The following is a 27,480-nucleotide window of genomic DNA, read 5'->3' on the forward strand; positions in this document are numbered from 1 at the left end:
GTATTGTCGGCCAGAGTGTGTTAAAAAAGGACAGAACATTCTTTTTGTACGCAACAACAGCAGCAAGAATATTAATTGCCAAGAATTGGAAAACTCAGGAGCTACCCACTGTGGAAGAATGGCAGATGCAACTGATGGACTATATGCAATTAGCCGAGATGACCGGCAGAATTCGAGACCAGGGAGAAGAAAGGATGGAAGAAGACTGGAGGAAATTTAAGATTTATTTACAAAAATATTGTAATTTGGCTGAGTGCTGAATTGGATGCCAGTGCAGACAATTGTCTACCATTAAATTAGATTTAAGGCTGAATTATATGTCAAACCAAATTAAGATTATTAATTAAGATGAGTTAAATGATAATTTGTTTGAAATTAATTTAATAATGATGTAAGTGTATGCGGGAGGTGTGGGGGAGTCCCATGTAACAATTGAGAGATGTTAAATGGACAATGATAAGTGGTGCTTATCTAATATATGCTTTATTTGAAAACTTCAATAAATATATTATAAAAAAAAAAAAAAAAGGCTCTGAGGTGGTTTCAAAGTATCAGAGCCAGCCCACGTCACGACAGATTCCAGATTGATCCAAATAAGTCCAGAACGGGGAATCTCCACTTGGAGTGGTGCCTCGGAAGGTTGGAGGTTTTTAAGCAGAGGTTGGATGGCCATCTGTCATGGATGCTTTAGTTGAGATTCCTTCATTGCACAGGGTTGAACTAGATGGACTTTGGCTTCCCTTCCAACTCTACAATTCTATGAACACCCATCAAACAAAATTAGCATGGACAATGGAAATGGATGATGGGAATTGTAGTCCAGTAGCATTCAAAAGACTGCAGATTTCCAAGAGCAGCATGATGGAACACAATGAAGAGATTCCCCAGCAGGTTGCGGCAAGTGAACATTTTGCATTTTATAGTGTTCCAAAGACATTCATGAGCAGCCCTTTCATGTGTGAGAGTGCCTTGAAAGTAGAGTAAGTGACTTCTGCTATTTGTGGAATGCTGATTGGCTGCCTGCCAGTCCCAATCAGGAAGGAGCAGAATGGGAAGAGTTCTGGAATGTTCTGCATCAAAGTGGAAGGTGGTTGAAGCCGTTGAAGGAAGGAACATCTGCAGGAAGACGCTGAGGCAGAGAGAAGATAAAGGATTCAGTGAGGCACCACGGTATCCAAAGTGGGGGGAACAAATCATTCATAATCAGCTGCCTTTTTCTAAGTCCAGCCATTGGTTGTCTTGCCCCATGTGCTATCTAGCCAACGGGCAACAGCTGCCCAGGATCTCTGGCAAAGATAGGTCTTTCCCAGACCTATTGCTGGAGTTCCTTATGATGGGAGATGCTGCAGATTGTATCAGGGCCTTCTGAATGAAGTATGTGCTCTGTCACTGAGCTAGAACTCAGAAGGCCCCAGTTGCCCTATTATAGTGGGAGATGAGAAGATTCCTGTAGTTCTCCAGGGAATAGACAACTCCATGTTTGAAAACAAAGTGCGGGTTGGTTGGATGCATGCAAGTTTTTCATGCCAGCTCCCTTGTATATGAATAGCATGGTGTGACTGCTCTGTAAATGGTAGCTTTGTCTCAATACATTATTTTAATAGTTTACTCCATTAAATGGTCACACAGAAGAACTCCAGGATGAGACAACACTCAACATGAGGAGATAAGATGGAAGCCAAGAAAAAGATCTTGTCAACAGAAAGAGGCAAGTTTTTGTAGGTTGTTATTCTGATTTGTCTTTGCCTGCTAAATTCTTTGATAGAAGTTGTGCTAACTGTCTACTCTGTCATATGGTTCCGAACACAGGATGACATAAGGTGCCAATCTGAATGAGCAGTTAAAATGGTGGGAGGCCTGACATTCTCGGAAGGTAGGTTTTCCCCGCTGTTATTTCCTCTTCAGAGCAATACAGGAAGGCAGAGTTACTCTACTCACCTCTGAGCCTTCCTTCTGTCCTTCTGATTCCTGCTTCCTTTCCTTTCTTCTGCCAATTTCACACAATTTCTGTGTGAAATTGAGGGACAGGGCAGAGATTTATCTCTGGGCAACACTACTCTCAGGTTGAGCGCCTGCCTTTTTTTCCACCTTCTGACATTTTATTAAATTTAATAAAAGAAATGAACCATACTGTTCATTAATTGAAACAATCATTTGATGATTTATCTTTTACTTTGTTACTCCGCCGTCAGCACATATGAACTGACATTTAGTCCTAGATTCATATAGTCGTATCTTTATTCAGCTTGATTAATGATGCATTTAAATAGCATTGCTATATATTTCACCTAATCAATCCCCTGGATTAACTGCCTTTTATACCTTACTAGCAGGTAGCGCTTGATGCTGCCTGGGATCTCAGAATGTTGTGGTTTTTTTAAATGGATACTGTAATATATGAGTTTGGACCCATTGTGCCATCAATTGGGTGAAGTCATGCCAAAGCCATATTTGATTCAAAATGGCACTTGTGGTGAGACCCTGTCAGGCTGTCAGAAAAGCCCTTCCGTCTGGGGTCCAACGCTGTAAGCAGAAACCGGAAGGGCTTGGCCATAATTAACTTTATTGCTCAGTAACCAAGGAGACAGCGCACTCCACATACATCAGCTAAGCAAGTCAGTTGCAGAAGCTACAGTTCCATCCTCTCTCTCTCCCTTATTTATACCTCCCTCCATGTGTTTTTTCGCTGTGACACAGCTTCTCTTAATTAATTCTCTCTCTTAAGAGAGCCAGCTTGGTGTAGTGGTTAAGAGCAGTGGACTTGCAATCTGGTGAACCGGGTTCGATTCCCCGCTCCTCCACATGCAGCTGCTGGGTGACCTTGGGCCAGTCACACTTCTCTGAAGTCTCTCAGCCCCACTCACCTCACAGAGTGTTTGTTGTGGGGGAGGAAGGGAAAGGAGAATGTGAGCCACTTTGAGACTCCTTAAAGGGTAGTGATAAAGCGGGATATCAAATCCAAACTCTTCTAATTGTTCTAGCCTTTTCTCAACCCTTCTTTCTGTGGCTACCTCAAGCATGTCCCCTTCACCCTCACTTTCTGTTGCTGATTCCTCCCTGTCCCACCAGTCTGAACCTGGCTCAAAGTCGCCTCCCCGCTCAGGTGCCTCCTGGACTACTGGCTGCCCCCACTCTTCCTCAACCAGCCAATCCCTGACAGACGCCCAACCTCACCCCAGGAAACCTCATGCAGAGTTTGGTGAAGACATCTCAAGTTTTGGAGGGGCTTACCCTACTGGGGTTTAGCTCCTAGTACACAGCGCCTTTTCTATTCCCTTTTTTACGAGCTGATGTTCTAATAAATTATGTATTATGTGATCCAACACCACAATGCAGCTTCAAAAACCAGTGTGGCTTCTAGATCGAATGCGGCTTCCAGATCCAATGTGGCTTCCAGATCCAATGTGGCTTCCAGATCCAATGTGGCTTCTAGATCAAATGTCTCTTCTAGATCCAGTGTGGCATCCAGAACAAGACTAAAACGCAGACGAAAACCACCACCTAGAAAGGGTTTGTATGCAGCACACACAGAAGTGGTTCATAGCATAGATGAGGAACACACTGGAAAGGAAAGGTGGGAGAGCAACAGGAGGCATATGTGACCAGTCGTGGTGGGAAGGGCTGGAGAAAAGCTAGCAGTGCTCTGTCAACCCAACAGGCTCACTTAGTCAAACCAACCAACCAAGGTTTGAGTCCAACGTCCTCTGCTGGCTATGGCAGCGGTGGTGTGAAGCACCAAGCTTCAGCCTATGTTCTCTCCTCTCTACTTATTTAAACAGGAAACCTCAGGCAGAAAGAAATGGCAGGCAAGAAAGACTTCTCCATTCACTTAGCCTGACAGTTGACATGGGAGACAGGCTAAGAAAACCAGCTTTGGCTTGCTTATCCTGAGATCCCTATGGCAGGGAAAAGAAAACTTGGCAGGTGTGGTCATTTAAGTGTGGCCTTAATGCTCCATCACAGAGTGGAGCGGGAGAAGCAGGGGCAACCCATCCATGAGGCAGACTGTGGAAACTGCCTCAGGCTGTAGAATTTAATGGGCACATGCTCCTCCATCACGGGAGAAGTGGTTGAGGTGGTTTCTGGGTGAGAGCTCCATGAAATTGCCTGAAGACCTCATGTCTTATGTGGCCTCACCAGGATCTTGGGAAGATCACGCAAGGCCTCTGTCCGATCTCATGGAGCTCTTGTGAGATCTTGCCAGAACCCGAAAACTGCAGCTGCATGACCCTTGTAAGCCAGACTTCAGCAGGGGCAGCAAGGTGGGGTCAACGGCATGCAAACATGGTGCCACCTTCCCATTTTGCCTCAGGTGGCAAAGCAGAATGGACCACTCCTGGGGAGAAGCTAAAGCTATGTATGAAGAGGGACTTCTTGGACCTCTTTATGGTGAGGCCAGCTGGTGCCAAGGCCATGCTCTGGTGGCTTCCACTGGGGATTGCTTATTGAGGTGCTGTTCATATAATCTTTTGTTCCCAAGTCTGCATCCTTGTTTCAGATTGTTATAAGAAAGGACAGTGTGTGTGTTTTGATGTTTGGAATGTCTTAGTTGTTTGTTTAGTGCAGACTTCTTAAGAGACAACTTACATATCTAGAAAACACCCCTAACAATTTATAGATTTGTTTGATATAGATTGTGTTTTAAAGCTCCACTGGGTCAGGCAAAAGGCTCATGTAGTCCAAAACCCTGTTCTCACAGTGGCCAAACGGATGCCTACAGGAAGCCTGCAAGTTGGACCTGAATGCAACAACATAGTCCTTATTTGCAATACCCAGCAATGGCTTTTGAGAGGCATACTCTAACAGCGAATGCAGAACATAGCCGCTGTAGCTGGTAGCCATTGGTCAACCTCACCTCCATGAGTCTGTCTAACCTTCTTTAAAAGCCACCTGGGTTGATGGACATCACTACTCCTTGTAGGAGTAAATTCCATAGTTCAACTATGTGCTCCGTCTCGCCTTATTTTCTTGTATATATGTTAATAGCTTTATGTGTCAGCAAGAATTCAAAAAACACAGCAAAATGAACCCTACCTTAATGGGATAATGGCGGGATGTTCATACGTGATTGTTAAAGCATAATTTTCTTTCTTTTTGCACTTCAAGGAAAATACGCTGCACTTTTGCAGCACATAACAGAGTGCTCTGCACCTTCCCTTGCTGCAACTACTGCGATGGTGCTGTGCCTGGTCCTGTTTTGTGCTGCAGTTGGAGTAATTAATCTGTGTAAGTTCAACTCGGGGGGGGGGGGGTGCTATAGAGTTATCCTGGTTGGCTTTGCATCATTTTGAAGAACGCTTTCAAAAGTGGGGGCATCATCCAGCCTCAGCTAATCCCTTTTACCTCCCAGTGTGTGAGGTAAGGCAGTGGTTGAATCTCACCCATTGAAACAAATGCTTCTGTTTCTTGTCCCTGAATACTCCAGAGACTTCATAGGCCAACTTTGTTTGTTTGTTTATATCCCACCTTTTCCCCAGACTGGGACTCAACACAGCTTACAGTAGCCACTGGGACCATTTAACACGGGTCCTAAAGGATCTTCACTGGCTCCCAGTACATTTCCGAGCACAATTCAAAGTGTTGGTACTGATCTTTAAAACCCTAAACGACCTTGGCTCAGTATACCTGAAGGAGCATCTTCACTCCCATCGTTCAGTCCAGACACTGAGGTCCAGCTCCAAGGGCCTTCTGGCAGTTCCCACCCTGTGAGAAGTGAGGTTACAGGGAACCAGGCAGAGGGCCTTCTCAGTAGTGGCGCCTGCCCTGTGGAACGCCCTCCCACCAGATGTCAAGGAAATAAACAACTACCTGACTTTTAGAAGACATCTGAAGGCAGCCCTGTATCAGGGAGTTTTTAATGTTTGATGTTTTATTGTGTTTTGTATGTGCTGGAAGCTGCCCAGAGTTGCTGGGGAAACCCAGACAGATGGGTGGGGTATAAATAATAAAAATATTATTATTATTATTATTATTATTATTATTATTATTATTATTACAGATAAAACAGAGAAAGCTAAAAATGGAATTAAAATAATATATATAAAGAACTATTAAAAATAACAACTACAAGAAAAACATCACAGCACCAGTCCTTTCATTCAAAACAGTCAGTTCCTAAAAGTCTGTTGAGATAAGAAAGTCTTCACCTGCCATTGGAAAGACAACATTTTGGAGCATCCTGCAGAGATCTCTCTCCCAGCATGCAATTCTCTGCTCCTATTTCTTCTAATCTTTGTCTGCTGAATGAGAGATTCCTTCTCTTAAAGCGACTCTCCTAAGTTGTACAGGGGATCTCTGTTGAACACATTTGCTGGCTGTGCCTCCTCCTCTGCAGTCTGTCCGCCTTGTTCCTTACTGCTCGTGTGGTGGCAGAAAGCCTTTTCCACTGGCAAGATAAAATGGGAGGAAGGTGTTGCATCCCTAGTCAGTTATGATGTCATCACCCAATGTGCCCATGATCTTTTCATGACTATATTCCAAGGAAGTCATCAAATCACAATGGATTCAGCAGGGCTGGGAGAACCAGTTCACCAGGTATACAAGACTGCAGATCGCCTGCTAGAAACTATGACTGTCATACAAAAAGCAGGTTTCACAGCGAAGGCACAGGGAGTCTTGATTCAAAAATCATTCTAAGCAATTATTATTATTTTGGGGTGAGGGGTGTAGCACACTCATGCCCAGACTAGTGTGTTGGAATACCATTTCTTATTCTCTTTAATCCCTTCTAGATATCTACGAGCAGAACAAAATGCATCTAGAAAAGAGAGCAATGAAAACTATCAGAGACTTTATGATAAAAAGGGAACCGTCCCTTCAGAACAAGAATGGTAAGCAATAAGTTTCCATCAGTATATTCATGAACCCTTACCTTTCGCGCCCTAATCTGACCACAGTGATCCATGCGAAGGTCACCTCCAGACTTGATTATTGTAACTCGCTCTATGCGGGGCTGCCCTTGAAGCTGACCCAGAAACTCCAGCGGGTGCAGAATGCCAGGGCGAGGCTCCTTACGGGGTCCTTGCCATGAGATCCTTGGTCCCGAGCCTCAAGGAGGTTAGATTGGTTTCAGCTAGGGCCAGGGCCCTTTCAGCCCTGGCCCTGACGTGGTGGAACGCTCTGTCACAAGAGACTAGGGCCCTGCGGGACTTGACATCTTTCTGCAGGGCCTGCAAGACAGAGCTGTTCCACCTGGCCTTTGGTTTGGACTCAGTCTGACCCTTATGTTTCCCTCCCCTTATGGTTTTGATCTATGGGCTACTATTAAAATGAGGCTGCATTTTAAATTGTATTTTAACCCGTATTTTAATAAACTGGTTTTTTTTTTGTTTTTGGTTTGTTTGTTTCCCCCTATTATGTTTTATTGTAATTTTATTGGTGTTAGCCGCCCTGAGCCTGGCTCTGGTTCGGGAGGGTATAAAAATTGATGATGATGATGATGATGATGATGATGATGATGATGATGATGAACACTGCTCCCCAGCCCTACATCCCATCAAGGGGTATTGCCCCACAGTAGAACTTGTTTCAAGTCTCTTATGTAGAAAGGTGAAAGGGGTCTGGGTAAAAGGCGGATCTACACGGATCCTCATGGATCCTCCACTTTTTAAAAAATAACTCCAACAAATGCAGTGTCAAATCACACCTAGAAGGCACGCCTACAAACTGGACTATAAAAAACGTGCATCCAACACTTTGCCGCGCTGCAGCACCACAAAAACATGGATCTGAGGCACAGATCCTCATGAATTCATATGATTTTTATATTGAAACAAAATAAAAACACCATGATACTGTAGACCACATCTTAGTCTTTAGGCAGAACCAAAAAAATCACGCATCCACTGTTTCGTGGTGCCGCAGTGGCGCAAAAACATGGTTAAAAAACACGGATCCTCATGAATCCTCATGATTTTTGCACTAGATCAGCCCAAACTCACCGTCAAATTACACATCATGGCCGTGGGCACAGCCTGCACCACAAAAATCACGGATCCACGGCTTCCTGGCCATACCGTGGCCCAAAAACGTGGTTTTGAAGCACGGATCCTCATGGATCCTCACGCTTTTTGCATTGGGCCACCCCTAAATCACTGTCAAATCACATATCATAGCCAGGGGCACAGCCTACACCACAAAAATCACGGATCCAGGGCTTCCTGGCCATACCATGGCCCAAAAACGTGGTTTTGAAGCATGGATCCTCATGATTTTTGCACAAGACCGGCCCAAAGTCATCATCAGATCAAACATCATGGCCAGGGGCACAGCCTACACCACAAAAATCACGGATCCACGGCTTCCTGGCCATACCGTGGCCCAAAAACATGGTTTTGAAGCACGGGTCCTCACGGATCCTCACGGATCCTCACGCTTTTTGCATTGGGCCAACCCAAACTCACTGTCAAATCACACATCATGTCCAGGGGCACAGCCTGCACCACAAAAGACTAGGATCCACGGTTATCTGGCAACGCCATGGCCCAAAAACATGGTTTTGAAGCACGGATCCTCACGGATCCTAACGCTTTTCTCATTGGGCCAACCAAAACTCACCGTCAAATCACATATCATAACGAGGGGCACAGCCTACACCACAAAAAACTTGGATCAATGGTTATCTGGCAACGCCATGGCCCAAAAACGTGGTTTTGAAGCACGGATCCTCATGGATCCTCATGATTTTTGCACAAGATGAGCCCAAAGTCATCATCAGATCAAACATCATGGCCATGGGCACAGCATCCACCACAAAAATCACGGATCCACGGCTTCCTGGCCATACCGTGGCCCAAAAACGTGGTTTTGAAGCATGGATCCTCACGGATCCTCACAGTTCTTGCATTGGACCACCCCAAACTCACTGTCAAATCACACATCATGTCCATGGGCACAGCCTGCACCACAAAAAACTGAGATCCACGGTTTCCTGGCCACACCATGGCCCAAAAACGTGGTTTCGAAGCATGGATCCTCACGGATCCTCACAGTTCTTACATTGGGCCACCCCAAACTCACTGTCAAATCACACATCATGTCCATGGGCACAGCCTGCACCACAAAAAACTCTTCTGAAGCATGGATCCTCATGGATCCTCATGATTTTTGCACAAGATAAGCCCAAAGTCATCATCAGATCAAACATCATGGCCATGGGCACAGCATCCACCACAAAAATCACGGATCCACGGCTTCCTGGCCATACCGTGGCCCAAAAACGTGGTTCCGAACCACGGATCCTCATGGATCCTAACACTTTTTGCATTGGGACACCCCAAATTCACTGTCAAATCACACATCATGTCCAGGGGCACAGCCTGCACCACAAAAGACTAGGATCCATGGTTATCTGGCAACGCCATGGCCCAAAAACATGGTTTTGAAGCATGGATCCTCACGGATCCTAATGCTTTTTTCATTGGGCCAACCAAAACTCACCGTCAAATCACATATCATAACGAGCGGCACAGCCTACACCACAAAAAACTCGGATCAATGGTTATCTGGCAACGCCATGGCCCAAAAACGTGGTTTTGAAGCACAGATCCTCATGGATCCTCATGATTTTTGCACAAGATGAGCCCAAAGTCATCATCAGATCAAACATCATGGCCATCGGCACAGCATCCACCACAAAAATCACGGATCCACAGCTTCCTGGCCATACCGTGGCCCAAAAACGTGGTTTTGAAGTATGGATACTCATGATTTTTGCACAAGACCAGCCCAAAGTCATCATCAGATCAAACATCATGGCCATGGGCACAGCATCCATCACAAATATCACAGATCCACGGTTTCCTGGCCACACCATGGCCCAAAAAAGTGGTTTCGAAGCATGGATCCTCACGGATCCTCACAGTTCTTGCATTGGGCCACCCCAAACTCACTGTCAAATCACACATCATGTCCATGGGCACAGCCTGCACCACAAAAAACTCTTCCGAAGCATGGATCCTCATGGATCTTCATGATTTTTGCACAAGATCAGCCCAAAGTCATCATCAGATCAAACATCATGACCAGGGGCACAGCATCCACCACAAAAATCACGGATCCACGGCTTCCTGGCCATACTGTGGCCCAAAAACTTGGTTTTGAAGCACAGATCCTCACGGATCCTCATGCTTTTTGCATTGGGCCAACACAAACTCAATGTCAGATCACACATCATGTCCAGGGGCACAGCCTGCACCACAAAAAACTGAGATCCACGGCTTCCTGGCCTTACCGTGGCCCAAAAACGTGGTTTTGAAGCACGGATCCTCATGGATCCTCACACTTTTTGCATTGGGCCAACCCAAATTCACCGTCAGATCACACATCATGGCCAGGGGCACAGCCTGCACCACAAAAATCAAGGATCCATGGCTTCCTAGCGACGTCGTGGACCAAAAACGTGGTTTTGAAGCACGGATCCTCAAGGATCCTCACTCTTTTCACATTGGGGCTCCCCAAACTCACCGTCAAATCACACATCATAGCCAGGGGCACAGCCTGCACCACAAAAATCATGAGTTGCACTACAAAAATCACAAAAATGCACTGTTAATGTCACCACTGCAATATTATTATTAGAGCCGATAGGAGAATATATGAATACCGTATTTTTCGCTCTATAGGACACACTTTTTACCCTCTAAAAATTAAGGGGAAATGTGTGTGCGTCCTATGGAGCGAATGCAGGCTCCTTGGCTTCAGCAATAGCAACACGAAGCCTCCGAAGTGCAGAGGGAGCGCTCCCTCCGCGCTCCAGAGGCTACGTGTTGCTTTCGCTAAAGCCTGGAGAGCGAGAGGGGTCGGTGCGCACCGACCCCTCTCGCTCTCCAGGATAGCCATGTTTAAATATTTGAAGGGATGTCATGTTGAAGAGGGAGCAAGCTTGTTTTCTGCTGTTCTAGAGACTAGGATGCAGAATAATGGATTCAAACTATGGGAAAAGAGATTCCACCTGGGCGCGGTAATCCAGTCAGGGAAAAAGGGAGGCATACTATGTTTAGGGCACCATTTCCAGCCCCTTCCCCTTTTCGGGGTGAGCATAGTGGATCCTAAAAAGGGCTGCTCAGTCATGGATACAGCTGCTGAGCTGCTCAACTGCCTCATTCCTTGAGTCAGAACGACTGACCGCCCATGTGTCTGTTCATGACTAGGGACTTCACATTCCTGCCCCTGTAGCCATTTAGTGATCGCCATGGGGGGAGGGTTTGGGGGGGTTGGGTTGGGTTTTTGGAACACGCCTGTGCGTGAATTTGTTTTATGTGTGTAGATCACTGCACGCTGACCAACACACAGCCTTCACAGTAGGGCTCTGTTCTGATGGCATGAGTAGTCACAACGAACTGGTGGATCCTATCTGCTGCAGCCTTCATCCGCCTTCAGAGCTGTTGTAACACACTGCTTGTTATCACCCACCTGTTCTGCCGTTGAGGACTTCTTGGCTCAGGTGTACAGCAAGTTAAAGTAGTCTAGTCTGCAGGTGACTACTGCATGGATCACCATGGCTAGGTTGGAAAGGGACAGGTACAGTACCGATTGCCTAACCTGACATAGATTCAAAAATTCCAGTTTGGCTACATTTGTGACCAATGCCTCTATTGAGACAGAAGCATCCAGGATCACAAAGGGACTCCTGATGGCAGCTACAGGTGACTATTGCGCCCCATGAAAAGCTGGGAGCTGGCAAACCGAACTGAAATCATTCTGGCCCAGCCATTGGGCGCCCATCTTTAATGGATAGAGATTCAGCTGACTCCGTTTCCTCCATCCAGACACACCCACCTAAAAATTGGCCAATATATCCAGGGTAGCATCTGGCCAGGCCATGAAGCAGTAGATCCATGATGTTTGTGGTTATGTACAAAATATTTGAATAAAGGGTGAATTTTGGGTTCCCCAATGCAAAAAGTGTGATGATCCATGAGGATCCGTGCTTCAAAACCATGTTTTTGGGCCATGGAGTGGCCAAGAAACCGTGGATCTCAGTTTTTTGTGGTGCAGGCTGTGCCCATGGCCATGATGTGTGATTTGACAGTGAATTTGGGGTGGCCCAATGCAAAAAGCGTTAGGATCCATCAGGATCCGTGGTTCGGAACCACGTTTTTGGGCCACAGTATGGCCAGGAAGCCGTGGATCCGTGATTTTTGTGGTGGATGCTGTGCCCCAGGCTATGATATGTGATTTGACAGTGAGTTTGGGTTGGCCCAATGCAAAAAGTGTGAGGATCCATGAGGATCTGTGATTCAAAACCACGTTTTTGGGTCATGGTGTGGCCAGGATGCTGCGGATCCGTGATTTTTGTGGTGCAGGCTGTGCCCCTGGCTACGACATGTGATCTGACGGTGCGTTTGGGTTGGCCCAATGCGAAAAGCGTGAGGATCCATGAGGATCCGTGATTCAAAACCACGTTTTTGGGCTACGGAGTAGCCAGGAAGCCATGGATCCGTGATTTTCATGGTGCAGGCTGTGCCCCTGGAGATGATGTGTGATTTAACGGTGCGTTTGGGTTGGCCCAATGCAAAAAGCGTGAGGATCCATGAGGATCCGTGATTCAAAACCACGTTTTTGGGCCACGGAGTGTCCAGGAAGCGATGGATCCGTGATTTTCATAGTGCAGGCTGTGCCCCTGGAGATGATGTGTGATTTAACGGTGCGTTTGGGTTGGCCCAATGCGAAAAGTGTGAGGATCCATGAGGATCCGTTCTTCAAAACCACGTTTTTGGGCCATGCCGTTGCCAGATAACCGTGGATCCTAGTTTTCTGTGGTGCAGGCTGTGCCCCTGGACACGATGTGTGATTTGACAGTGTATTTGGGGTGGCCCAATGCAAACAGCGTTAGGATCCGTGAGGATCCGACCTTCAAAACCACGTTTTTGGGCTATGGATTTGCCAGGAAGCCGTGGATCCGAGTTTTTTGTGGTGCAGGCTGTGCCCCTGGCTATGATATGTGATTTGACATTGAGTTTGTGTTGGCCCAATGCAAAAAGCGTGAGGATCCATGAGGATCCGTGCTTCAAAACCACGTTTTTGGGCCACAGTATGGCCAGGAAGCCGTGGATCCGTGATTTTTGTGGTGGATGCTGTGCCCATGGCCATGATGTTTGATCTGATGGTGACTTTGGGCTGGTCTTGTGCAAAAATCATGAGTATCCATGAGGATCCATGCTTCGGAACCACGTTTTTGGGCCACGGTAGGGCCAGGCAGGCGTGGATCCGTGATTTTTGTGGTGCAGGCTGTGCCCCTGGCTATGATATGTGATTTGACATTGAGTTTGTGTTGGCCCAATGCAAAAAGCGTGAGGATCCATGAGGATCCGTGCTTCAAAACCACGTTTTTGGGCCACAGTATGGCCAGGAAGCCGTGGATCCGTGATTTTTGTGGTGGATGCTGTGCCCCTGGCCATGATGTTTGATCTGATGGTGACTTTGAGCTGGTCTTGTGCAAAAATCATGAGGATCCATGAGGATCCGTGTTTTTTAACCATGTTTTTGCGCCCCTGCGGCCCCACGAAATAGTGGATGCATGATTTTTTTGATGCTGTCTACAGAGTAAGACATGGTCTACAGTATCATGGTGGTTTTATTTAATTTGAATGAAAAAATCATATGAATTCACGAGGATCAGTCTAGATCCGCCTTTTACCTTTTTCCAGGTGAAAGTAGCTGGAGAGTGGAGGGTGATTGGAAGAGGAAGAACTAAGAGCCCACCTTTCCTCCTGGTCCTCTGAAAATGCTCCTCTTCCCACAAACAACCACTTTCAAAATATGCAGAGTTGGGAGCCTGCTGTGTCTGCGGAAGCCTGGAACTGTTAAATCAGAACCAATCATCACCCAGTTCCTTTGTATATCTGTCCATTGTGGAATTGCTGCCTGTCCGGCACGTTTCCTCTGTGCATAAATTCTTCCAGGCAGTAGCAGAGCTAGCAGCAGTTGCTTTCGTGTGAGAAGGAAAAAATCCACACACTGTTTCTTCTATCTAAACAGCGTTTTATTTACGTCAGCAAGTTTTATTTACATCAGCAAAGGCCTGGAAACGATGCCTTATGAGGAACGGCTAAGGGAGCTGGACATGTTTAGCCTGGAGAAGAGGAGGTTAAGGGGTGATATGATAGCCATGTTCAAATATATAAAAGGATGTCACATAGCGGAGGGAGAAAGGTTGTTTTCTGCTGCTCCAGAGAAGCGGACACGGAGCAATGGATCCAAACTACAAGAAAGAAGATTCCACCTAAACATTAGGAAGAACTTCCTGACAGTAAGAGCTGTTCGACAGTGGAATTTGCTGCCAAGGAGTGTGGTGGAGTCTCCTTCTTTGGAGGTCTTTAAGCAGAGGCTTGACAACCATATGTCAGGAGTGCTCTGATGGTGTTTCCTGCTTGGCAGGGGGTTGGACTCGATGGCCCTTGTGGTCTCTTCCAACTCTATGATTCTATGATTCTAAGTAAAAGAACAAACGATTCAACCAGAACTCGGACACATGCTGTGTCTCTCTCGCTCCAACTAAAAGTGAAACTACTTTCACACAGACAAAGAAACTGCAGCTTCCGTTATGTAGGAAGCTCCTCCCCAGATGTAGGACATTCAGGAGGTTTAACCTTACACACTCCACATCCATTTTGTTATGATTTCCCTGAATTGGTTGACTTTGCTATGGGACTGGCTAGAAAAGCTGGATTGCCTCCTTGTTGCCCTTCCTTCAGCAAGTGGCAACATTTTTTATTCCAACAGGCCTCTAGGAACTGGCTGTTTTTTAAGGAAAGGGCTGGCACCGTGATGTTTTTTATTGTTGTAATTTGTATTTTTAAAAGATTTGTTTCTTATGTTGTTTTGTTTTTATTAATGTTTAATAACTTTTTAATGATTGACTTTGCTATGATTTTAGCTTTTCTATTTTATCTGTGTTTTGCATTTTTTATCTGTAAACTTCCTTGAGTCCCAGTCTTGGGGAAAAGTGAGATACAAATAAATATTACTATAATAATAGTGAATTTACAAATCCCAGAAAAAACAAAACCCATGGGGGGGTAGGAATTGAGGTACTGCATGGACAATTTTAATATTGAAAAACCTATCATTGTAAGAGAAGACTCAACATGCTTACAAACTGACACATGCACCAGAAAGTCCTAAAATTCTATGTTAAGTTGCCCATCTTAATATCTGCACCATGTGTATGCAGTTCCCATATGCTACAGTATCACACATGGTGTGAGGTTTCTAGAAATAAGCATGTAAGACATGAAGTGTGGGTTTAAATTAGGCCCATTTTATCAATTACAGCTTAAGATTTTAAGTTCTTGGTTCAAAGGGAAGGCCAATGGGCCGTAAGTATTCCCAAACTGTTGATCTCCTAAACCAGTTATAATTGGGTGGTGCTGTGGGTTAAACCACAGAGCCTAGGGCTTGCCGATCAGAAGGTCGACGGTTCAAATCCCTGCGACGGGGTGAGCTCCTGTTGCTCGATCCCTGCTCCTGCCCACCTAGCAGTGCAAAAGCACATCAAAGTGCAAGTAGATAAATAGGTACTGCTCCGGCGGGAAGGTAAACAATTTTTCCGTGTGCTGCTCTGGTTTGCCAGAAGCGGCTTAGTCATGCTGGCCACATGACCTGGAAGCTGTACGCCAGCTCCCTCGGCCAGTAAAGCGAGATGAGCACCGCAACCCCAGAGTCATCCGCAACTGGACCAAACAGTACGGGGTACCTTTACCTTTGCCCTGTAAAGAGGAAAGGTGGCTTTAATTCCATCGTCCCTCTCCTCTGCCCATGACACTTCCCCTTCAGTTGAGGAGGAAGGCTTTCCTGATTCATGTCTACTGGATGCCCCCTAACTCCATGGGAATGGCACAGGTTAGTCTCCAAAATTATATTTTGCCCCCAGGTCCTGCAGGTCTCTGTGCAAGTCTCCAGTACAGTGGTACCTTGTGTTACATACGCTTCAGGTTATATAGGCTTCAGGTTGCATACTCTGCTAACCCAGAAATAGTACCTCAGGTTAAGAACTTTGCTTCAGGATAAGAGCAGAAATCGTACTCTGGCGGCGCGGCAGCAGCAGGAGGCTCCATTAGCTAAAGTGGTGCTTCAGGTTAAGAACAGACCTCCGGAACAAATTTAGTACTTAACCCGAGATACCACTATTCTTCTGAAAAGTGCTCACCTCTCGTGCCAAGCTATTCCCCACTTTTATTTTGAATTTATTGATAAATGGTTAATAGCTACGGAATCGACATGCATAGAACTGATTTAATAAAATGGAAATTGTTGTGACTCAGACCACATTAAATGGCTTAATTCAACATTGGCCCCACACAAATCATTCTGTTTGGCTATTTTGAGAAGCAGGCAAGTGAACATTGCCAAGTGATGCCAGTTTCAGCCATGTACTTTGGAACATTGGTGGCTGGACTTGTGCGAGTGTAAAACATGGGTCTCACCGCTAACCTCTGGCACCTCCTCAGTTGAGGTTCCAACTCAATATTCTCATGGCTCTTCTAAAACTTTTATTTAATCCTATGACATTCAACTTGAGAATTTTGTGTACTGAACATTTTGCAGCAAACTGTAAGTTTGAACGTGGAGAACTTGCCCGAGAACATTTTCAGTTGCAGAAAGCACATATCTATTGCTGGCACCATGAATACTACTTTGAGGACCTAAGTTACCCTTAAGGAAGCTTGAACTTTTATTCAGTACTAGCAAAACGGTAAAGGGATATGTGTCTGGAGCTCGTACACTGAAAATTCCACTTGAATAGGGCAATCTCCATCCAGTGTGTCCTTGTGTGCTCTTCACAAAAAAGACACACAACCCACTCCCTTTCAAGAACCATGAAGGTCAAGCCACAAAATGGCCTTCTCCAGGAGATAGGACAAGTTTTACCATCAGTATACCAATATCTCTCAGTAGAAAGGAAATGGATGTTAACAGCTGACCCAGTTGGGGCAAGTGTGGAGTAAATCTTGGTCATCCCAGACACTGAGAACCAGGACTCCTCCTATCTAGGCTCCATAGCAGGGTTCTGCTTCTTCTTTTCACGCTAGAATGTGATTGTACATCAGATTTTGGAAAATGACTTTTTTATATACATAGATGGATGTTTGCATTACCACTGACTTGAATTGTTCAAACCTTTTAGATTCTGAAATATTTCGTGGAGCTCAGAAGTTGGCAGATGAATTGGTTGCATGGAACTTCAAAGTGTATGAAGTACAAGTTGCAATTGGTGAGTTCCTTTGAGACAATGATACTCAAGTATTGAAATTGATTTGTCTGCACAGCTTTTGAAGGTTCAGGGGCCCAGCTGCCCTCTGCCTCTCACACACTACTTTGATAAAACAGATTGAGCAATTCAGACCTTCACAATCCAGGAAGAACCTTGTGCCTTTGGATTTTTGTGGCTCTGCAAGTTGATGAGCTCCTTCTTGAATGACTTCCTAATTAATGGTGGAAATTGGTTGGAATTGTGAGAGTTTGGGATACAAGAATGTCTCACCCCCAATATTGTTGGGATACTGCCAGGGAGATAAGGTCCATCTGAGCCCAAGCTCGGTGCCGGACGATCCATCGACCTCCCGTAGTCAGGCAGCATCAGCTATTTATAGCGACACTAAGCCTCTGGCTTAGAGCACACTCTTTCAGCAGAATTCACACAACAGAAGTTGCACAGCATGAGAGCAGAACTGCATATTTACAGTTTTATTCAGCGTAGGTCAGAACAAAGAAATCATGACCGTCTCCTCCGACTGCTCAGGCAAGACAGAAAAATCGAAAGGAACATATAGCATAAACATCCTGTGAGACAGGAACTTACGCAGGCTGTTATACAAACATCCTGCTTCCTTTTAAGGTGGAACGGAAATATCCTAACATCCTCCCCCTTTCCGTGTAACCTGTAGTACCTGTGGTTCAACCCAATTGCAACCTTTGTGCGTAAACCTTCAGTTGTTCTCTGTTAACAACCTTAGACAACAGATCAGCAGGAATTTCATTTCCTGGCATGTAGGACACCTGAATGAGTCCTTTCTGAATACACTCCCTTGCACGATGTAGCTTAATCTGCAAGTACTTGGTCCTTTGCTTGCAACTCTCTGAGTTCAGCAAAGCCAAACAAGATCTATTGTCTTGATACACTTGTATAGGACATTTCACAGAAACCCCAATGTCCTTAAACAGTTGCATCAACCATTCACAATCCATGAGTGAAAATGACAGAGCATTGAGTTCTGCTTCACAGGAACTTAGGCTAACTGTTGTCTGCTTTTTGCACAACCAGTCAAACAGGCAGTGGTTGTACATGTAGCATACTCCAGAAGTGCTTGTACCATCCGTGGTGTCACTTCCAAAACTTGCATCAGCAAAGATTTCAAGATCTCCAGTCTTCTGACTGGTGAACCTCAGCCTGTAGTGCATAGTCCCTTTCAAATACCGGGCTATGCGCTTCAGAGCTTTCCAATCCTGAACAGTAGGATTGTTAGCATGTCTGCTAAGCAGGTTAGTGCTTACAGCAATGTCAGGTCTTGAACATCTAGCAATGAAATTCAACTTGCCTAGAATGCATCTGTACAGCGTTGTGTCAGAAAACGCTTCAGCAGTACTGTCTACCTGGTAACCTGTCACCATCGGTGTGTCTGCTGGGTTTGCATCAACCAAATTCAACCTGGTTAACACATCAGCAATTTTCTGTGTTTGGTGTACCAGAAAATTACCTGCTTGGTCCCTCTCCACCTGCAGAGAAAGATAGTTGGATACCTCACCAAGATCCTTCATGTCAAAGTGCTCCTTCAGCTGAGCTAGGGTGCTTTGGTAGAAAGCCTGATTCTTCCAAAACATCAGAAGATCATCAACAAAACATAAACAATACAGTTTGTTTTGCCCCTCCTCCTTGACAAACACACATGGATCAGCTTTGCCCTGGTGAAAACCTAGAGAAAGCAACGTTTCAGTGAGTTTTGTATTCCAACACCTGGCACTCTGCTTGAGACCATACAAGGATTTCCGCAGTTTACAGACCATTCCCTTCTGTATCTGCATCCCGTCAGGTGGAAGCATGTACAGCTCCTCCCCCAAAATCCCGTACAAAAAAGCTGTATTTATATCATGATGGGAAACATGCAGTTTCTCCTCCGCAGCGATCTTGAGCATCAGCCGAATGCTCTCATATTTGACCGTGGGTGAGTAGGTCTCGTGGTAATCCTGCCCTGGTACCTGTGAAAAACCTCTGGCAACTAACCTGGCTTTGTGTCTGACAATCTTGCCATTCTGGTCTGTCTTGGCCTTGAAGACCCATTTGCTGCCAACCAGTCTCATTCCTGGGACTACCGGTACCAGTTCCCAAGTCTGGTTCCTGTTTAAGGAATCAACTTCAGCCTTCATGGCATTAAGCCAAGGCTCAGCATCTTTAGAGGTTAACTCCTGGACCTCTTTGAAGCTTGAAGGTTCCCACACCTTCTCTGAGCTACTAAGAACAGCAGTTGCCATCTTAGCAAACTCATCAGCAAATCTCTTTGGAGGTTTGCCTTTGGTCGCCCTTTCAGACCTGCGAACCAGACGCAAGTCTTCTGGACTCATCTCCTCCTTCTTAGGAGAAAAGTGACCAATGGTGAACAGTGGTTCTTCCAGTTCATTGTCAGACTCATCAGATGGTCTGACTGAGGCCTTTGCGCTCTTGTAGTCTGCTGTGTCATCACTGTCACTGACAGCAGCAGCAGCGCCGCCCGCTGAACTGGAATCCGAACTCTGATCATCATCATCATCATCCTCATCCTCAGTTTCCTCAGCTTTCTCAGCATGATCTGCTTTCTTCACATCACCTTCATCCTCCTCTGGGTAACTCTGGAAAATTCCCACATTTTCCCCCCACTTAGGATTGTACTCAACACTCCTCGTGAACTTGATGGATTTAGAATTAGTCATCCATACTCTGTATGCGCCTTTTTCGTACCCCATGAACAAACCATGTGCCCCACGCTTCCCAAGCTTGTTGCTTTGTGGGGTGTGTACCCACATGTCAGAACCAAAGATTTTCAAGTGTTTGGTGTTAGGTTTCTTACCAAACATTTTCTCATAGGGAGTGCAGCCAATAGGTGATGACAGTCTGCGATTAAAAGTGTAAACCAAATTCGCCAAAGCCTCCCCCCAAAACTTCTCAGGGAGATTGGCATCATGCAACAAGGTTTTTATCCCTTGCAGCAACGTTTGATTTGCTCTCTCCGCAAGCCCATTCATCCATGGCGATCTAGGCGTTGACAAGTCATGCTGGATTCCCTTCTCAGTCAGGAAAGCTTCAAACTGCTGAGAAGTGAATTCCCCGCCTCGATCAGTAAACAGACAACCAATACGTTTACCGTGAGCATTCTCCAACCAAGCACAGAATGCCTTGAACTTAGGAAATGCTTGCGATTTCTGCTCGAGCATAAACACATGAATGTACCTGGAAAAAGAATCAATTAGAACCATGAAGTACCTTGCTCCTCCCAAAGAGGGCGCTAGAGGGCCTACCAGGTCTGCGTGAACTAGCTGGTAGGGTTTGGAAGCCTGCCTGCTAGACTCCTTGCCTTTTGGAGCAACCTTCACCTTGTTCTCTGCACAAGAGACACATTTCATGTGAAATTTGCAAGGTTTGATGTCCAAACCTTCAACCAACTCAGGCATCTTGGTTAGCGCTTGCCAAGAGAGGTGACAAAATCTTCGATGTGCATCATGAATGCAACCTGCATGAAGAACCTTGTTAGTTTGTGCAACACAACAAGTATCAGCATTAGACACAGCAACATCATCATAAGTTAGACAGAACAAACCATCCATCAACTTTGCATGCCACATGTCCTCTTTGCCTTTTCTGATGACACAAACAGTCCTCTTGAAGGAAACTTCAAAACCACGCCTAGTCAGCTGTGGTACACTAATCAAATTGTCCACAGCTCCTGGAACAAAAAGAACATTTCTAATGGTAGTATGCAGACTTTTAAGTTTCACAGTCCCAACTCCTGTAGCTTGCAAAGTCCTTCCATCAGCCAGCTGGACCTCTCCATCTTGAGGTGTGAAGGAGACAAACAGATGGCGGTCTTTGGAGAGATGGCGCGTCGCCGCAGAGTCAACAATAAACCTGGCCTTCCCCTTCGAAGCAGATTTGCTGGCAAACAAAACCTTGTTTTCCACCAGCGTGGGCTTTTGCAGCTTGCCTTTAGCCTTTGGTGAAGCTGTGCCAGCAAACATAGCCGTGTTTTCCACTGGCGAGGGCTTTTGCAACTTGCCCCCCTGCTCCTGGCCATCAGACGTGCCTTTAGCCTTTGGTGGAGCTGTGCCAGCTAACATAGCCTTGTTTTCCACTGGCGTGGGCTTTTGCAACTTGCCCCCCCGCTCCTGGCCACCTGCAAGCATCTTGCTCTGTTTACATCTGGTCTTCCGGCCTCTGCAAAGGCTCTGACCTTGGTTCTCACGAGAAACAGAGCTCTCAGCTGCCGACTCCTTGGCTCCCCCTGGAGGCTGGAATGCTGCCTTGGATGACGTCGCAGTCAGCTCCCCCTGCAGCTTGCAATCGGTGCCCTCAGCATCCCTGCATTCACTAGCATTCTGGGAAACAGCCAGGACCTCCGATGCATTCAAACACTGGGCTGGGATTATTGGCTGGTGGGCCTTTTTCAAAGCATCCCACATGTCACGTGCCGTGAGATTTCCAGCAAGCGTCTTTATTTCCTCCAGAGAGACGGATAAGACAATAACATCCACGGCCCTCAAATTCTGGCTCTGCCATTTCTCTGTCCGAGGAACTGGAGGGGCTTCACATACAGTATGCCAGACTCCAAACTGACGCAGCAAACTCTCACACCATGTTGCCCAGGTCTCATAATTGTCCCGATTTAACTTTGGACACTCAGCAGCTTCAGAGGCTTGGAAAAACTCCATTCCACCTCTTAACGCCAGCCGTGAGCCTTTATGCCTCCAAAGACTTCTTATCTTGGCAGCTCATAAATCACGAAGCTTGCTTGGCTCGACTCCCAGGCCAATTAGGCCTTGCCGGACATCAAAGGGCTGCCGCGGCAACAGAAAAGCCTTTACTTTCGCTTTTCCCACACATACCTCAGCAGTCTGTCGCAGCCTTACTCTCCTGCAAGTGCCGTGAATCTGGGCCCGAAACCTGTTGTTGGGATACTGCCAGGGAGATAAGGTCCATCTGAGCCCAAGCTCGGTGCCGGACGATCCATCGACCTCCCGTAGTCAGGCAGCATCAGCTATTTATAGCGACACTAAGCCTCTGGCTTAGAGCACACTCTTTCAGCAGAATTCACACAACAGAAGTTGCACAGCATGAGAGCAGAACTGCATATTTACAGTTTTATTCAGCGTAGGTCAGAACAAAGAAATCATGACCGTCTCCTCCGACTGCTCAGGCAAGACAGAAAAATCGAAAGGAACATATAGCATAAACATCCTGTGAGACAGGAACTTACGCAGGCTGTTATACAAACATCCTGCTTCCTTTTAAGGTGGAACGGAAATATCCTAACATCCAATATGAGGTGAGCCAGGACCCTTCCAGATTTAGTCTTGAGATCATATTTCTTCATGACCGCTACCACTGCAAATCAGAGAGTGCTGTTGTGCTCAGATCCTACTTGCAAGAGTTCCAATGGGCCACTGTGAGAACAGGATGATGGAATACATGGGTTCTCTCCTGATCCTGATCCAGCAGGTGTTTATGTTTTTAACACAGAGCCTAGGGCTTGCCGATCAGAAGGCCGGCGGTTCAAATCCCCGCGAGAGGGTGAGCTCCCGTTGCTCGGTCCCTGCTTCTGCCAACCTAGCAGTTCGAAAGCACGTCTAAGTGCAAGTAGATAAATAGGTACTGCTCTGGCGGGAAGGTTAACGGCGTTTCCATGCACCCCTCTGGTTCGCCAGAAGTGGCTTAGTCATGTTGGCCACATGACCCGGAAGCTGTACGCCGGCTCCCTCGGCCACTAAAGCGAGATGAGTGCCACAACCCCAGAGTTGTCCACAACTGGACCTAACAGTCAGGGGTCCCTTTACCTTTACCAGGTCCCCTTGCACCTGGGACGCTGCTGTTGCAGTACTTCAGGTGTGAGTGGGAATGAGAGACCTTTATGCTGCTGTTCCACTGTCATGTAAGTTTGGGAGAAGACAGAGGTGTATCAGGGAAGGGATTTCATTGTTAGTTTAGGAGTCAGAAAATCCCACTAAACTGAGACTATAAGTGGACTCTAATTGTTGTGGGTTTTATGTCATGAGACACACCTGAGTACCTCGGTGTGCACATTTGACAGTGGGGGAGGGACGAGGAAAGTTCTACACCAATGGGGTGGCCTCCTTTTTTTGCATATTTTTACTGAAATTCCAAACATTATCAGTAAAAATTAGTAAGGATGGTACCCATTTTAGTGCAGACCTAGTATATAGCTTTCTAATAGGCTGTCTAGATAAATGTATGAGAAAATTATTTGCAAATCAATTGGTGAATGCAAAGATGGTAATAGGGAGGGAAATCAATGACACCTTCTCATTGAAACCAGCCTCTAAATATGTTCATTACAGGAACAAACGTTTCAGAGGGCAGAAGGCTGGCTATCCTGTTACATTAGTAAATTGTGCTGGATGATAATGAAATATCATTATGTCATTCACTTTGAGTTTGTGTGTGTATTTTAAAGTGATCCACAGGCCTTCAACTTGGCATCTCTCAAATTCTGCCCCCTCTCTTTTCCCTGCGAATTCCTTGCTGGGTTGAAAGAGGACCTTATTAGAAAATTTCGTCTAAAGTGGATGCCACATGCTGGGCTTCTCTATTTGTTTGAAGTTCGAAGAAAGTCATGGTTCGGCGCAAAAGAGTTTTGTGAGGAGGAAAAGTCCTGGCTGACATTTGTGGAAGATGTTCGTGTGGAGGTAGGTACAACACCAGGAAACTTGCTATAATGATCTCTAGCAGGCAAGCAGCCTGATAAGCAGCAAGGACTCTCCATCAATTTTATATAAGTTTATATATAAGCACACACACATCCAGAGCATGGTGTTCTGCCTGCTCTCATTAACCTTAGTTGCTCAGTCTGACTCATTGTCCCTTGCCCAACAGGAAGAACGCCAAAATCCCGCCTTTCGTCTCCTTTCCTTCCATTGCTATCCGATCTTCTCCAATGTCCTCGTTTGAGGACTGCAGGGCTGGCTCTTCCCCAGAAGACTCAGCCTCCAACACTGGCTTATCTGGTGGTTGCATGGCAATGCTTTGGTCAACTTCTCACTCTTCCTCTCCTTGGGAGCTAACTGCTTCTTCCCAGGAAAGGAGGGGGGCCGGGCTGTTCTGTCTAAAATCAGACAGACAGCTCCCATCTGCAGAGTCAGCCCTTTGCTCACTCAGCTCAATTTGTGAGGCTGACTCTTCCACTGTGCTTTTGGGGGGGCACATTCCTGACACTCTCTTGAAATTAATTGATTTGAAGCCTTTTGGGTGCCTATAAAAGTTCTCTGGCAACCTCCACATACAGTACTAGTGCATGAACATCTTACTTCCCCCTCTTTCTCCATGAGCAGAAAGATGTCATGGGGCACTCTTGAATGAATTGTGATCTAGTGAAGGGAGAGTACTGGATGCTTGTTTTGCTTTTTTTTCTAGCAGGGGAGGTAGTATCTATTAAGAAATGTACAAGTAAAGCAGGTGGAAACCATCAGGCATGGCACTAGAGAGGCAGTCTTTAAATTGTATCAGTCCCCACAAATGAGGAGGTTTTAGGCCAGCAAAAGGCACAGAAGAGGATCTGGGATTTGCAGGCCCAGTGGTGAGTCAAGAAAGGAGGGAGAAAGGGCTTGCCGGAAGGGGGTTATATTGCAAGCTCTGTTGTTAAGAGACAGGATCTAATGATGAAAGGAGTACCCAACCTCACAGAGTAAAGGACTCTGAAGATCCTTGGCATCTTGAGAGAGTACTCTCCTGTGTGCACTCAGCTTAAGGGTTCAGATTCTAGGCTGACTGATTATCCTTCTGTTCCTTCTCTAGCTGAGTTTTTACTGTTACCATGTTTTTAGCAAGTTGTGTGGGGGTTTTAAACTGAGCTTTAGTATTCTAGAACTCGGGGGCTCTCCTTCTAGGCTGTGAAGCAATGGTTCCTAAATTGAAACTCATGTCAGGCTGACTTTTGCCCTTGGGTTGGGGTTTGCCCATCCTTGATTTAGTTGCAAGGTGTAGGAGGCAGATCCCATCTCTGTGGTGCAACTTCCTGCTGTCAATTCACATTTCACTCCTGTTAAACATCTGGAGGAGCCTCTTGTCTTCCAGAGAAGATACATTGTCTGGAAATAATTTGAAAGGGGGTTCTGGTTCCTCATTTCTAGGAAAGACTCTGGTTGTGCTTTCTGCAGGAGTTTCTAGAAAAAGAAACAGAATTTGCACATGAAGATTCCTGGATTGGACTCCATCATGAGAATGGAAAATGGAAATGGCATCATGGCCCAAATGTAGTAGACACGTAAGTGTGAACAAAAATTCTTTTCTTTTCGTATTGTAGAAACTTTGTCGGGAATTCACGGGTGACAGATTAATCATAGGTATGATGGAGAAGCAAGTTCACTATATTCAGAGTCAGTGGACCTCAGTTTCTCTGACTCTTTCCAAAAAAACCCACTTTTTTCAGATGGAGCCAGGATTAATAAACTATTTTGAAAATGTTGGGGTTGAAATATAGCATTGTAAAATTCTTAAATAAGCAGATGGACTTCATTGCAGTTTCCTGCGCATGGCATTGTGTATTCCAAGCAATGCACTCATTCTTTGCCGTTTTGTGTGAGAAATAACTTGCAGGAGCAAACAATAGAGAGGGAAACTACCCCCCATAATACTTTTCTTTTCTGCTGATGGACAAAATCTGAAAAATACAAACAATGCACTACAATTATGAGTAGCTGGCAATCTTGAGGTAGAAAGCAAGAGAGAGACAGAACTGAGCTAAATATCTCATTAATGCTAGAAAAAAGTAGACATCCAGCATGCATTCATTAGTTTCAGTTGATGGATTTCTGACTACTGCTTTTTGCTTTCAGTTATTGGATGCATGGTCAGCCTGACAAAATAAAAGAAGAACCCTGTGTTATATTAAAATCACATTGTTCCAGAACAACTAAATGTTGGGAAAACATTCCCTGCAATGTAGAAAAACGGTGGATATGTAAGAAGATGCCTGATAAAAGATGGTATACGGTAAAACCTTGATAAAACTGGATTCTGTGATCTCTATGCTAAAAGCAATGGATTAATCTCCCCCTTAAAAAAATCAGCAATCCAGGTTATGGAATTGGGGCATGGAAGAGCTCAACTCTCTGCCATCAACAACTGAAAGCACCTTAGCAGTCCTGTTTCCTCAAGACTGGAAAAAAGAGACCTTAATTTGCAACCTCAAAGATTTGAACCTCCAAGAAAATGAAGCATGGGATAGTTCGGTCAAAACCAGCTTCTGTACTTCCAATAAATTAATTTGCTATAATCGTTGCTTTGTATTCTCCTTGCACAAGGCACCACTTCAAGTCAAGGATGTCTGCTCTGAAGATATTCAGACCACCTTCAAATCTGTGGTGAAGTGGGTTGGCTGGGATAGTCAGTTCTGCTCAGTGGCGCTAATTCCCAGGAAAATGGGCAAAGTGTAGCAGCCTCAGTGATTTCTCTACCAACAGCTGCCTGTTTGTCAGAGTTCTTGGAGTAGACAATTGGCTGTGTTTTTTGCTTTCTGAGGTTCATATGTTCTATCTTTCTGTTCCTTCCTTCTTTATTCCAAACCAGCCCTTTCCTAAAATTACGGTAACTCTCTTGCATGCCATACTTTTTCCTTCTCTCTTGTTGTGTTGTTTGGGTTTATCTATTATGTAGTGTTCATTTTTATGGCTGATTAGGAGTCTATGATATTTGGTTGGCCTTACTAGGAAAGCCAAACACTGTAGTCACCAGAGTTTCACAGAATCATGGAATCGCAGGATTGTGGGGTTCAAAGGTACCCCCAAAGGTCATCTAGTCTAATCCCCTGCTATGCAAGAATCTCAATTAAAGCGTCAAAAAGTGCCCACTACCTCCCAAGGGAGACCGTTCCACTGTTGAATCTCCTTTCTTGTAACTTGAAGTCATTGGTTTGAGACCTACCCTGTAGAGCAGGAGAAAACAAGCTTGCTCCACCTTGAGATATTTGAAGATGGCTATCGTATCTGCTCTCAGTCTCATCTTTTCCAGGATAAACATACCCAACTCCTTCAACCACTCCTCGTAAGGCTTGGTTTCCAGACCCTTGGTCATCTTGGTCACTCTCCTCTGCACACCTTCCAGCTTGTCAATATCTTTCTTAAATTGGCACAGTCCTCCAGGTGGAATCTGACCAAGGCAGAACAGAGCAGGACTATAACTTCCCTTGATCTGGATACTATACTTCTGTTGATGCAGCCTAAATACCATTCACTTTTTTTTGCTGCTGGATCACCCTGTTGACACATGTTCAGCTTGTGGTC

At 45.6% G+C, this 27,480-nt stretch overlaps 1 protein-coding gene across 3 annotated transcripts; it reads left to right on the plus strand.

The window, feature by feature from the left end:
• The first annotated feature begins 1,017 nt into the window (after positions 1-1,017).
• LOC310742365 (uncharacterized protein) lies at positions 1,018-26,474 on the plus strand. 3 transcript variants are annotated; one of them, XM_083571767.1, is made up of 10 exons: positions 1,018-1,170; positions 1,630-1,708; positions 1,810-1,873; positions 3,337-3,510; positions 5,107-5,226; positions 6,732-6,830; positions 17,129-17,215; positions 23,738-23,889; positions 25,330-25,463; positions 26,035-26,474. In XM_083571767.1, the coding sequence occupies exons 3-10, from the start codon at positions 1,846-1,848 to the stop codon at positions 26,201-26,203; spliced, it is 963 nt and encodes a 320-aa protein (XP_083427893.1). In that variant the 5' UTR covers positions 1,018-1,170; positions 1,630-1,708; positions 1,810-1,845; the 3' UTR covers positions 26,204-26,474. The 3 variants fall into 3 exon arrangements, with proteins under 3 accessions (XP_083427893.1, XP_083427895.1, XP_083427894.1); XM_083571769.1 differs by having other exon boundaries at positions 1,019-1,170; positions 25,357-25,463; XM_083571768.1 differs by having other exon boundaries at positions 1,113-1,179.
• Positions 26,475-27,480: the final 1,006 nt, after the last annotated feature.

Source organism: Podarcis filfolensis (genome assembly GCF_964270895.1).
Source record: "Podarcis filfolensis genome assembly, chromosome: 9".
Classification (NCBI taxonomy): Eukaryota; Metazoa; Chordata; class Lepidosauria; order Squamata; family Lacertidae; genus Podarcis; species Podarcis filfolensis.